Source organism: Sardina pilchardus, chromosome 18 (genome assembly GCF_963854185.1).
Source record: "Sardina pilchardus chromosome 18, fSarPil1.1, whole genome shotgun sequence".
Lineage (NCBI taxonomy): Eukaryota > Metazoa > Chordata > Actinopteri > Clupeiformes > Clupeidae > Sardina > Sardina pilchardus.
The window spans coordinates 27,651,682-27,665,769 of record NC_085011.1 but is presented as its reverse complement, the minus strand read 5'-3'; the positions used below and the strand labels follow the sequence as shown (position 1 = coordinate 27,665,769).

Genomic DNA, 14,088 nt, shown 5'->3' with positions numbered 1-14,088 from the left:
CTTGGGCAGCCGAGTCGGCCCTGGTGTCACCATGTGCCATGTCCCTGTCCAACCCTCCCTCACCCCCCCCCCCCCCCCCCCCCCCCATCTCCGATCCCAGCACCCCCCCAACCTCCAGCCTCCCGTCGGCTTGGCAGCGAGCAGTGCGGCAAACTTGTGTGCAGTAGACACAGCTCCTCACCCAAGCTGGTCTCTCTCTCCAACATGTTGAGCCCACTCCCCCTACGGCACAGCCAAATGCTGTTGCAGCTGCCCCTTTGTCCTGCCTCCTTAAGTAAACAAAGGACAGTTACAAATTAATGACCTAAATTCACTCTCAGCCTCTAACACACAGTCACACATACACTCTCTCACACACACACACACACACACACACGCACGTACACACACGAATCTATCTGAGAACAGCAGAATTGGGCTCCTCCAAGCAGATGTTAAGAGTTTCCCATATGATCTGCCGGCAAACGGCCTGAAAAGATTGTTGGGTTTTTTTGTGTTCAGATCTCTGCAGGGATGTGCATACATGACCATAATGTCTCAAGGTGTTTTTAGTTTTAGAAAATTTCCAAAATATTGAAAATATATTAAATAGTTTAATGGCTAATAGTTATTTATTTAGAAAATTACATTTTGACTGGGCAGGCTGTATTACTGATAACACGCCGTCACTGAATTACTGCAAATCATTATTATTCATTGACAAATCTCAAGTTTGAGATGTCAGCCAAACTATATGAACACATTGTGTACTAAAAAGCAGGAGAAAAGTAAAAACAACAACCAAAGCATTAAACTTCTGGTCATGTTTAATTGGCAGGCTAACAAAAAAACAATGAGATCCTTTATGGGCTGGGGACTTAGTGTCTGGGAAATGAAGACTAGTTGTGTTGATTAGGAAGAAATGGGCAGGGGGTGGTGGTTAGGGGGAGGGATAGTGTGTGTGTGTGTGTGTGTGTGTGTGTGCTTACAGTGGGGACCATCTGTAGAGCTCCGCTGATGACCAACTCTCACATCAGAGCGCTCGGGCTGCAACGCATCTGTAAGTGTGTGTTTACGACGAATGAGACGGTGTAGCTCCAGATAACGGCAATCTGTGTGTGTGTGTGTGTGTGTGTGTACTTTTTTCTGTGGAACTGTACTTAGAGTGTGTTTTGGCAGTAGGTTGTGGGAGTGTGTACTTGTATTAGTGGTGACTGTGTGTGTGTGTGTGTGTGTGTGTGTGTGTGTGTGTGTGTGTGTGTGTACACGCACAAGAGGAGGGTGGGTGGGTGGGGGTGTGTGTGTGCTGGTTGGTGTTCGACAAGCTGCTGCACATTTTCCCAGGTCCAGCCCACGCCTATGCAGACACACCAGCCAGATATTTCAGAAACTGAGAGAGAGAGAGAGAGAGAGAGAGAGAGAGAGAGAGAGAGAGAGAGAGAGAGAGAGAGAGGGAGAGAGAGAGAGAGAAAGACAGAGAGACAGAGAGAGAGTGTAATTGAGGGGGCTGCATCCGGACAGTACCAAATCAACAAACCTCTGTGCGGTGGGCCCTTCCTCCTCCACACGCACAACACACTCCGAGCAAACTTGATTTCACACCGCAGAGCAGAGTGTGCCCTGTGTACTTACTGTGCTATTCTAAACACACACACACACACACACACACACACACACACACACACACACACAATAACCCACTCGGCCACGGATGATCAAGAGTCTTATAATTTATTGCAGTTTGCACACAATTTAGAAATTTTTTTTTTCCATTTCATTTCACCAACAGCACACCAAAAAAAGTACAAAACTAAACAGCTCCAGAATTTACTTCCCTTGAGAGAAAGAGAGAGAGAGAAAAAAAAGAAAATAAAAACATACTATGATTGTCAAAGCTAAAAGTCTAACTTCATAAACAAGACAACGCTGACCAACCCCAAACTGCGGAGCAGGGAAGACGACGAGAGTCCGACTCGCTGCCGTCCGTTCTCTCTCTTTTTTAAATCCAGCCAGTGATTGTCCTCCCCCCGCCCTCGCGTATCTGTCCCCCATCTTCCCAGACTCCCCTAAGTGTAGACTGTGACACCTGCATTTCACTAACTTCCTGTTTATGTTTATCTGTTTGTTTGTTTGTTTGTTTTTGTTTATTTCTCTCTACTCCCAAACAGCAGATACATTTTTATAGTTTTCAAGTAACCTAAAACATTGAAATATAATGGAGATGTTTAAGCACGCCATTTCACAGCTTGACTCTCTTCCTTAAGAAAGGTGAAATAAAATTATAAATAAATTTTCAAATAAAAAAAGTGACATTTTTTTTCCATAATTTCCAGTTACAACCTTATAAACAGCAAAACGAGATATGGAGGGGGTGTGGTTACAGTAGCATTAAGGCGGTCATGTACAACAGTAGAAGCCAGAGGAAATGTAAAACTAAGAAAAGAAAAAAAAAACAACAGAATGACCCACAAATGAGATCTTTTTTTCCCATACTTCTTTTTATGTGAGTGCAACAAGGAGGAAAAGGTACAACTGTGCAAAACACGAACGTCAGCACACACGCCGCTCAGCGATACACACACACACACACTCTCCTCACCAGATGAGGCGGTCACACTGCGTGTGTGTGAAACTCAGGGTCAGAGTAGACAGCCAGTCCCCAGGCCACACACATACACATACACACACACACACACACACACATACACACCCCTCCCGAAGAACTAAGTGTCTTTGAACTAAACACGTCCTTATTACCATTAATATCTTGGTAGGTACATTTGTACACTTTTAAATAAGTTTCCTCAGGGTTGAGGAGAGACAACTCGTAGCCCATAATTTAAGTTAATTTAATTTAGACTTAAGAGCTCTTTAAAAAAGAGCATATTGTAATCTCTGTCTGCAGCACAGTGGAATTCTTTTTTCCGACATGCGTAATCAGCATGACTGACTTGGACTCTTGTAGGAGTCGAGAAAAGCAGGGCAGAATGCTACACTCACACACACGCAGAATTTGCTCTTCCTTTGCAGAGCGCAGGTAATTTCATTAAGCCTAAGAAGGTGCATCTGAGTATGCCAAATAAATTCATCCTATCAGGAATACAGATTTGATCTTTAAAACACGCACACACGCATACACAAACGTGCGTACACACGCACACACACACGGAGTGTGAGAGATGTAAAAGCAATGTTCTGTTCAAAGTTTCATTTAAGTCTATACAGCCAGGTGTCCTCGTTAAACTGGGGGATGTAGCCCCATAGGCCGTGACATGCACAGAGCAAGTGCCAATCAAGAGAATAAACAAACACACACACACACACACACATATAAATTTGGGACCTGCGGTTTGAGTTGGGTGGGCAGCAGTAGCCTCACACACACACACCACAGCAGCAGGTAGGGTGGGTGGGCGGCTTTCAACCCAGTGTGTGAATGAGGACACCTTAACAGACCACTCTCTCACACACACACACACACACACACACACACACACACAGGCACCCCTTGGAGGGACTGGCTCAGTCTACACTGAATTCTACCGCTGATGAGAAGCTTCCACTCATTTACCTTTTTTTGTTCTTTCTCTGCTTTCTTTCTTTTTTTCCAGTTATCTCTCTCTCTCTCTCTTTTTCTTTCTGTAGAACACATACACGCAGAAACCTAACTTCAGTGCATTTAGACCACCAATTCACAGCCCAGCAGAGTGTCTCTACGTCCCTAGTCTCTCGCCAGGGAGAAGAGAAACAAAATCAAAAGTTTTAAGATTATAAAATAAACTACTTAGGACAAAAAAACTGATTAAATTACACTTTTCAAATGCCAAACAAAATTAAAACAAACAAACAAAAAACATGAGATAAATTAAATTCATGCAACTTCCATAGCGGTAATAGTAATATGATTTGAAAAATCAAAAAGAATGGATCCAATGAGCAATTGACTTCTGCTCATTTACAGTGTATAGCAAATACAGCAATTCACATTGGATTTTTTAAATCTGTTTTTTGTCTTTTTTCTTTTTAAATATACAGGTTGGACTTCATGCAACAACAGATCCCGGTTTCCGAAAGAATTTCTGAAAAACACAACAGACAGTGTTGTGTGTGGTGTGTTTGTGTGTGTGTATGCGTGTGTGTGTGTGTGTGTGTGTGTGTGTGTGTGCCCCTTACACTTCATTTCAGTTTAAAAAGGAGGCTTTAAGGACTGCAGCGGAAGGGGAGAAAAAACATGACACAGAATTGTTACTTGTGAAAAGATAGTCCTCTGTTTGTTTAGAAAAATGCTTCCGTTGATATGAAAAAGGAAACTGTACATTGCATGAGTGCCACATTATCTGCCATCAGTCAAGTTTCCCAACCACAAAACAAATGTACAGGAGTGTTAGGAAAACCAGCAATATCTCCCCGTGTTCAGTTTCTTCACATACGTTTTTTTTTTTCTCACTCACACACACACACACACACACACACACACACACACGCACACACACACACACACACACACATACAACCAGATCAGAGATTTTGCAAATGTTTAGTAGTGCACTAAAGATCACCCCTCTCTCCTGTCAATGAGAAAAATGTGTGTACAGGTATATTACTCGTCATCACAGTACCCGTTTAGTGTATCTGAAATCTGAGCTTGTCACCACGTAAGTGTGTCACCTGAAAAATTCGTCATGAAAACGGTTCAGTACGACAGACGACGCTTTTGCGGAGTGTATAGAATTCTGTTTTTTGTTTGTGTGTATTTACACATTTCGGAAAGTAAAAACTGAAGGAGCGTGTCATCGACGTATAACGGGCAACTGTCCGTGTGTTTTGTACAAAACAAACATAGGAAAAAAAGAACTAATCAGTAGTAACATTTCATGTGTTATTAAAGTGCAATTCAACAAGAGTTTTGCAAAGAACACAAAAGAAACATGACTGATTCAGATATCCCCCCTCCCTCCCTCCCTCCCTCCCTCCTACCCCTACGCTTCTAGATGCCCTTACCTTTCATCAGAACAAATGCCATTTCAAATGTTTTAGCTTTATAACTTAAAAAGCAGTTCTGTTCATTTCTGTTTTTTTACTCAAACACACAGATGTATTTGAGAGAGTGAGTGAGTGTGTGTGTGTGTGTGTGTGTGTGTGTGTTGTTTTGTTTTTCGCCTGCCTCATTTCCAAAGTTCCTGCGAGCTGTCCTCGAGCGCCCAGTCCCTGACGGCGGGCAGATTGAGCGCCTCGCTCTTGACCGAGAGCGAGTTGACCAGCTCGCAGTGGAACTTGCGGATGTGCCGGTAGAGGTCCCCGGACTGCGTGAAGCGGCGCTCGCACCACTTGCAGGCGTGCGGCTTCTCGCGCGTGTGCACCACGGCGTGGCGGCTCAGGTTGTGCGAGTACTGGAAGCTCTTGCCGCAGGTGGTGCAGGTGTAGGGCTTCTCGCCCGAGTGCGTGCGCTCGTGCCGCTTGAGCGTGTACATGCACGAGAAGGTCTTGCCGCAGATGGAGCAGGTGGGCACGTTGACGTCGCCGGCCGGCTTGGCGCGGACCCCCTCCTGCTCGCGGAAGTGCGTGCTCAGGTGGATCTGCAGGATGTGCGGGCTGGGGAACACCTTGTTGCAGAGCGGGCACATGAAGATCTGCGGGTGCGGGCCGCCCAGCATGTTGGAGACGTAGGGCAGGAGGGCGTCGGAGGCCGCCTGGGCTCGCTCCGAGGCCGTGTCGCCGCCCAGGCCCCCGCCGCCCAGCATGTCGTCGTCGTCGCCGGGCTTCTCGTCGCGGTCCAGGTCGCCGGGGAGCGCCGCCTCGCGCAGGGCCGACAGGTGAGCCTCCAGTCCGAAGCGCCGCTGGGCCGCGGACAGAACGGCGCCCACCGTGGGGTTGCTGTTGCCGCCGGGCAGGAGGAGAGAGGGAGGCGAGGTCGTCCGCTCCTTGACCCGGCTGTTGTCCAGCTCGTAGTCGTTGGTGACCATGTCCTCGTCGTCCGAGCCCGTGTCCTTCTCCAGCTTGACCTGCACGAGGCCGCCCTGCACCAGGCTGTCCGGCGTCCCTCCGCCTCCGCCGCCCAGCAGGAAGGGCAGGCTGGACACCGCCTCCCCGGGGCCTCCGGCCAGCCCCGACTTGACCGACAGGTCCAGCACGCAGTCGGCGTCCGACGACACCCTCCGCGAGGCCACTGACCGCCGCGACAGCGAGCCCGTCGAGCTGCTGGGGCTCCCGGCCGGCGACTTCCTGCTGTCGGCCGCCCGCCTCCTGCCCACGGCGCCCGCTCCGACTCCTTCGCCCTGCCCGGGGCTGGACGCGGTGGCCGGCGTGCCCGCCGCGCGCTCCGACGAGGTCAGCCGCATCCACATGCCCGCCGCCGCCTCCCGCTTCACGTCCGCCGCCTCGTCGTCGTCGCTGGCCAGCAGCAGGTCGGCCGTGGCCGGCCTCCCCGTGCTGCCGCCCTCCGAGAAGCTCTCGGCCTTGTCCGAGCAGCTGGACGCCGCGTCGTCGGCGTCGCGCTTGGTGCTGTCCGCCTCGGCCGTGGCCTTCTGCTTCAGCCGCTTCTTGCACACCTTGACGATGTCGTACATGTGCAGGTAGCTGGCGGCGGCCAGCACGTCCTCCACGGGTAGCGTCTTGAAGGTCAGCTTGCCCTCGTACATGAACTCCAGCAGCAGGGCGAAGGCCGGCGCCGTCACGATGTCGCTGTTGAGGAGGACCACGTCGCGCTTGTCCAGCTGGTCCTTGTAGAAGAGGTGGAAGTACATGCTGCAGGACGCCAGCACGGCCCGGTGCGCCCGGAACTGGGACTCGCCCACCAGCACCGTGGAGTCGCACAGGAAGCCCTGGTGCCGCTGCTCCCTCAGACACTGGAGGAGATGCCTGCTGTGGTCAGGGAACTCCATGCTGTCTTCATAACCTGCACACACACACAGAGAAAACACACACACACACGTTAGAGAAGAGTCTGGACAGAGAGAGGGACGGAGAGAGAGAAAGAGGAAGGATAGAACGGGGAGAGAGGATAAGCAGGAAGAAGAGAGGTATGGAATAAATGTGTGTGAGAGAGAGAAAAGACAAAAGTCAGAATGAACACACGCATCATTTGAACGCATGAATAAGAACGAACACATGTACCATTTGGCTTTCTAAAGAGTCTAGAGCACTTCTACATCTGCTAAGTGTGTCCCATTCTCTTGGGTATGCACACACTGGTTCTACACGCTCCGTCTCAATCTCTTGGGTACGTGCACACACACACACACACACTGGCTATACACGCTCGCCGTCTTTACTGATCTCATGTTCTGTCATCATCAGTTCTATCTCTGCCCTTGGCTGCCAGCACAAAAATCCTCCGACTGCAAACATGAAACATGAAAAAGTGAGAAAAAACCCCACAAAAATATTCACGTACTTTTTCACATCCACACCAACGGCGCTAATGAGTATTACAGTAAGACTATTAACAGTTCATTTTCACATATATTTATTGCCCGGGTTTTTTTCTTTTGATTTAATATTAAAATTCAAATTACGCAACTTAAAATAAAATAACCTCAACTGGTTTTCATTTGGTTTAACAGAGACCAACACACTGCGTATGTGTGTGTATGTGTGTGTGTGTGTGTGTGTGAGTGAGTGAGTGAGAGAGAGAAAGAGAGGTTTACACTTCTCCACCCGTACAGATGCCTATGTGTATTATTCCATAAACACAAACACAGTCACTCTCTCACACACACACACACACACACACACACTCTCCTGAGCTCTATCCTCTCACTGGTTATTTTTACCCGTCGTGTCTTAGGCGTGGGGCCGAGCGGTGCGGTGCGGTGTGTGAGTCGGCGGCGTGTACGGTGTGGTGTTGTGCGGTTGCGAGGCACGCTGTTTAGGTAACAGGCTTTGAGGCACACACACTGCCCACGCGAACCGCCGCGTCCATAGAGCATACGAGGCCGTCCATCCTGGAGCCGCAGTTGGACCAGGGCCCACAGATTAACAGCGCCTGCCTGGTCAACCTGTTCTTTAAGGTGAGCCCCGTGTGTCGCGCGGCCAACGGAACATCTCACACACTCTCACACACGCGCACACACACATACAATTCCAGTGCACAATCAATGGAATTGTACATTCACAACTCTGATTCTCACAGCAAATTCCGGTCATGAATTCCAAGCGCAATATCTAGTAATAAATTATAAACCGCAAAATCCAGTTATACATTCCACTATATATTTTTTTCATTTTATTCTATTTTATTTTATTTCATTCTATTTTATTTTATTTTATTTTATTTTAGTTTGTTTACTAAAAAAAATATTTCCTTTCCTTAATATCTAAATTTCTGCTTTTACAATTGCGTTTTCAGATTGAAATGAAAGCTGCGGTCCACCTGTTCCATGTGAGAAAAGAGTCATGGCTGGTGTGAGAGAATGAAAGCTCCCCAATATTTACTGCTGCACCCACATGAACTCTTTTCAAATCTCCTCTTTTCAGAATGACTGGGACACTAACCCGCCTCTACAATCCACTCCCCTGCCCCCAAACACACACACACACACACACGACCCCCATCTCAACCACAGTTCAGATTTTCCTTAATGAGGGAGTTTACGAGGGGTTCAGGCGGGCGGGTGGGCGAGGGGGGGAGGGGGGTTGTATGTCCAGCAACCCCCCCCCCCCCCCCCTCAAAAAAGCCCCCCCCCCCCTCTTCTCCCCCCGCCCCGGCCAGCTACCCTACTCAAGTCTTTCCAGAAACTGAACATCCGCCCCCCCCCCCCAAACCTCCTCTCTAACCATACACACACATTCAGCCCTTTTACATATTATAAATATTACACACACACACACCCTCTTTCCCTCCCCAACTTCAAGATGGACACATACTCCTCACACCCCATCACTGTCCCCCCCCCCCCCCCCACAACCCAACGCCACCACCACCTCCACCAGGAGGACCAGCTCCACCACAGCAGATTGACCATACAATCACTTTAAGTGCCCTGTAGTCTACATCAATCCTAATCCCCAGGATGGCTAAAAATAAGGCGGCCAGCTCGGCTCGCAAGGTAGCCGGCCGCGATCAAATTAGGCGGCTGCCCGCCCGCCTTGCCCTGCCTTGCCTGAGAGAAGCTGCGCAAGGAGAGGGGAGCGAGGGAGAGGAGGGGAGGGCTGGGCCGGGGAAGGAAGCTTACAAACATCTGATCCAGCTGACCGACCGGGGCCATATGGCAGCTGCTGCCCAGATAAAGAGATTAAGACTAGGAGGGGTGCGATTACAGCTGTCTAGCCAATTCAGGCTGCTCCAATCTGCAAGTTCTAAATTAGTCACCAACAGGACAGAAAAACGACGGGCAAAGACACAACGCAAAGAGGGGCTAAGACAAGCAAGACGGACCAGGCAGAGTGCCTGAGAGTGACAGAAGAAGGGTTTTTTATTACGGCTTTTTACTTGCCCCCCCCTCCCTCCCTCACACAGTTGTTCAAAACATTTAGGATTTATTTTTTCCACGCTACTTTAAGGCACTTGTGGAATAGGCTATACATTTAGAAGTGGCCTTTGTGTTTAATTCAGACTTTCAATAATATCAAATTAATTTGGCTAATTGCAATCAACGGAAAAAAATATATAAAAGATCATAAGTTTCTCATTTTACGCAAATTGAAAAAAGCACACATACTGAGCAAGGCAAGATATTCACCATATGTTCAAGAACGCCATAAAAAGATAACCAATAAAAAAGTCTCCATCCAAACAGCCTCCTACCTCAGTCCAACTCATCCAGAGACGACCGACAACTTCCACCACCTCTACATGCGCCCGCACGCAGTCGAGCACACACTAAACACAAAAAAAAACTAAACAAAAAGGCATTTGTCTTTAGCTCTCCAGGATGCCTGCCTCCCGACTACCCCCCCACCCCCCCACATGCTTCTCCTGAACCGGCAGCTCACCACTCATCGCCACCGACAACAACTCCCTCGCCTCGACAACAACAACAACAACTGCTCCTCCGTACCTCCGTTCATCAGTCACCCAGAGTCCCAAGCAGCGCTTCCCCATCCAGACGCACTCCCACCCGCCGCAACTCAGCAGCCCAGGAGCGGCTCCTAGATCACGGATCAGCGCTCCCACACTCAGCCCCCCCTCCCCTCCTCCTCTTACTCCTACTCAGCCCTCTGTTAACAAACAAGCCCCTGTGCTGCTCCCGGAACTCATCGTAAAACAGCTCCACGCAGATATATATATTTATAAATACATATACACACACTTACACAAGCATACGTACATACATACAAACAAACACACACACACACACACACACACACACAGCGTACCTGCAGTATACATGAACTTGCTTCAGTCCAGTGTGACAGTGAAGCAGGCTGTAGGCAACTCCTTTGCAATGAGGGAGTGAACTGAGAGAAGGAACGATAGAGGAAGAGAGAGAGGGAGAGAGAGAGAGATCAGGAAGAGGAGGAGGAGGAGGTGGTGGAGGAGGAGGGAGAGAGAGAGAGAGAGAGAAGAAAAAAACTCAAACTGTGAGGGACAGATGCAAAGTGGAGGAGATGTTGGAGAGGAATGAGATGGCTCCTCCTGCACGCGGCTCTACACACACACACACACACACACACACACACACACACACACACACACACACCCAGTCTGTGCGTTAGAATAAAAGACTGGGGGGGTGGGGGGGGGGTGGCAGTCTGTCAGCTGCTCTGACATCATGTTCAGATGGAAATGCTACCTCCAGCTGTGCACCTCTTAGTGCCATATGCTGCTTCTCTACACTCTTGCCACCAGCCTCTCCTCTATACAACTTTGTTTCTCTTTCTCCCCCTTTTAAAAAAGACGAAAAACAGGGGTGGAGGTAAAGAAAGGGGGAGAGAGAAAAAGACAGGAATTAAAAGAAGTAAAGGGAGGGAGAAATGTAGTGAGGTGCTTCTCCTGTGTAAAACTGGCCAACTCCCCCATCACACACACACACACACACACAAACGCACACACACACACTCTCTCTCACACACTCACACACACACACTCTGTCCTCTAATCTCATAGCAATTGAGAACTTTGGAAAATAGGTCTGTGAAAACCGACACTTTTTTCTAACCTAGTTTCCTGTACAGAGAATTTAAATACCCTCAAGTTTTTTTCTCTCTCTCTCTCTAGTCTCCACCTTGCACACACACATCTCTACCCTCACGCTCTCTCCCCCTCTCCTTCCAGTTACCATAAACAAAGACACACACAGCACATTTGCAACTGACAGACCAACGCAGCTGATATTGTTTTCGACTTCTTTCTGGTTCGGTGACTGCACCATTACCGTCATTCATTTTACCAAGCCGCTTGGACAACTGACAGAGAGGGGGAAAACTGAAGTAGCCTAAGCTGCGATGTGTAGTAGACCACACGACAGACAATAGCGACAGCAGGCTATTACTTCAGCAATTACTGCAACTTGCACTGACTTGTGGGAAAGTGTTTGCATTTATTTGAATATAATGTACATTTTAGAGTAGGCTATGATTTAAAAGGTTGTATAAGGCCCACTCTCGAAATAAAAAATATATATATTATAAAACAACACAAAACAGCAAAGGAGAAAACGCTGTGGTTTTTTACACGTGTTTGAACTAGGCTACCACACAAACAGGTCTCTAACAAGAAGTTGGCATCCAAGAACTGTGTTGGATGTAAGCAAGACAGATGTAAGAGGCAGTGGGAGAGGTATAGTGGGTAGGCTAGTTTTCTCAGTCTACAGGACAGATTTAGAGACATATTATAGACAAATCCTACACGAAGGTTATTTGACATGTCACGCTAACGCAAGAGTAGTGAAATCAATCATTCTTCATCCGTTAATGGGACATCAATAAACATGAAATACAAACTTCCGCCTGGGCAACAATGCCCCCAAGCTACCCACAAGTTCCTATTTTAGACTTAAACGAATTACACAGAATTACCTGTTTTGATATTTTAAATCTTGTTTTATCTTAGGCTACACTCTAACTACTAAGAGGATCGCTTTGACAGATGTAGGCTACATATTTAACGCAAATGCGATTATTTCAGTTCTGATTGTTGCGTGCGCCCATCTAATTCAGTAGGCTACAGATATGTGAAATAAACTTATGTTCAAACACAACCCAAGTGGGCTAGAAGCACAAGGTGCCAAGATAATAGGTGGCTAATGATACTTCTGTAAAACTTCAACAGACTAATCCTATCTGCCTATTTACGCCGTTAGAAAGCTATCTCCCCGGTTCGCCTTCGGGGAAAACACGCGCAAGGAGCTGATCCCAAGCTACGAGATGGACATGGTCGTCAGAAATACACAACCAAACAGTCACAACACACACGGCAACCTCCGCGCACACTGACCCCTCTCAGTCGGGAAAAGCTAGCTCACGGCTAACAAAATAAAAGTAACCACTGAACCTGCCGTATTACAATTCTTGCGGCAGGCCCAGATGCTTCGTCTTAACACACTACACCTCGATCTCCGAGGAGCTAACATAGCAACTATTTCATGTGCAAAGACAACAGTCGCTCGAAAAGGATCGTTACTTTTCTCTACCCCCCCCTAACAAGCCAGGCTTTGCCTTCTTTCATCCGCTCAAACAGGCAACGATATTAAAGGGACTTACAGACAGCGAGATCCGATATGTTCCTGTTTCCTCCTTCAGATCCTCCTCGGTTGAAAAATAACTAGATTGACTTTCAACAGCTTTCCATAACAACCTGCAGTAGCAGGAAAGACGGGGCAAGCGAGCGAGCGGGGAGCGAATAGCTGCGGCAGCCAGATGTTTCCGAGCTGTTGCTACTCAACTCTCCTGCTAAAAGGAAGCGACTGACTGGCAGCGCAGAAGCCAATGGTAGTGACGATAAGAAAGGCGAAAGCAAATTGGAAGCAACCTCTGAGGGGGGAAGAGGGAGGGATGTCGCTTCTCGGTGTAGGTTGACACCAGGCAACAGTGAGAAGGCAGAAAAAAGGCCAAGCGAACTGGTTCCTCGAACAGACTGGCGCAGAGCACGGAGCAAGAGAGAATGAGGGAGACAGCGCAATGTTACGTGGGTACTGTAGTCACCGGGGTCGACCAACAGCGAAGAACAGGTGCATTATTCCACTTCCCACTCCGCTCCTTCGACCTGCCTACCCGAAGTCAAAGCGACGAACTGCCCTTGTAGCCTCGCCTACCCAAGACACCTGGAGGAATAATTTAGAGGACGTTGACAAGACATGGGGGCGCGACTTTTAGGCTATCATTAATGGATCATAAAGTTTTAATTTTATTAAGCTAATTTAGCCTAGTCAATTTGTGTGATTGTGACTATCCAAATTCATGAACAGACCAATAGAATTGACGGCTATAATCATCTTGAATTTCTCAAAATGAAAAATGCAATTTGAAGGAAAGGAAATCCGCTCGGGTTTATAAAATCGTCATCGCCAAATAATGAAGTTATCCCGTGTTAGTTATTTTTTCATCACAGCCTAGGTTGCTTATTAGCCTACTTAACAACAAAATGTGTCCCATAGCCTAAGATTACATTCGCTAAATTAGGCGACTATGGGTGTTGGTCAGGGCATTGCATAAATTGTTAATATTTTAAAACAGTTCTAGCCTACAAACAATTGTAGGCTAAATTAAAGCATTGTGATGTCAATTATAATATGACTGATACATTATTTTAAACATCAGTTTAACAACTAAATAAAACAACTAAATAACTCAATATAGGCTATTAAGCCTAATAACATGCTCAAGTTATTTTCCTCAATGTTATTTATTCAAAAAATAATTACACATAAATAGGCTAGGCCTATATTGAAAATAACATATGTGGTGTAGACTACATAGGCCATGATTTTCCATGGCAGACTATAGACCTATTGTGTAATGGTATGTAAAGCAGTGATAATTGGCCAATAACAATTATGCTATTTCAGACAGAATTAATTATGTAGAACAGAAATCTCATAGGTTGCTTGCAGTCACTTTAAGCCAGTGAATTTTTGGACTGCTGATGCGAAGCCCAGCGCCGGTTGGGGGGTGGGACACTGTTCCTACAGATGCGCTATTCAGATCGCGAAGTTAGGAATTTGGGGACAC

General features: G+C 47.5%; 1 protein-coding gene across 3 annotated transcripts; it reads right to left on the bottom strand.

Annotated features, from left to right (window-relative positions):
* Window positions 1-1,694: 1,694 nt before the first annotated feature.
* On the bottom strand, window positions 1,695-13,323 carry zbtb18 (zinc finger and BTB domain containing 18). Of its 3 annotated transcripts, XM_062519974.1 has the most exons (3): window positions 12,622-13,323; window positions 10,297-10,377; window positions 1,695-6,874 (listed from the first exon to the last, which is right to left on the bottom strand). In XM_062519974.1, the coding sequence occupies exons 2-3, from the start codon at window positions 10,307-10,309 to the stop codon at window positions 5,145-5,147; spliced, it is 1,743 nt and encodes a 580-aa protein (XP_062375958.1). In that variant the 5' UTR covers window positions 10,310-10,377; window positions 12,622-13,323; the 3' UTR covers window positions 1,695-5,144. The 3 variants fall into 3 exon arrangements, with proteins under 3 accessions (XP_062375958.1, XP_062375959.1, XP_062375961.1); XM_062519975.1 differs by lacking the exon at window positions 10,297-10,377; XM_062519977.1 differs by lacking the exon at window positions 10,297-10,377 and having other exon boundaries at window positions 13,063-13,323.
* Between the last annotated feature and the right edge of the window lie 765 nt (window positions 13,324-14,088).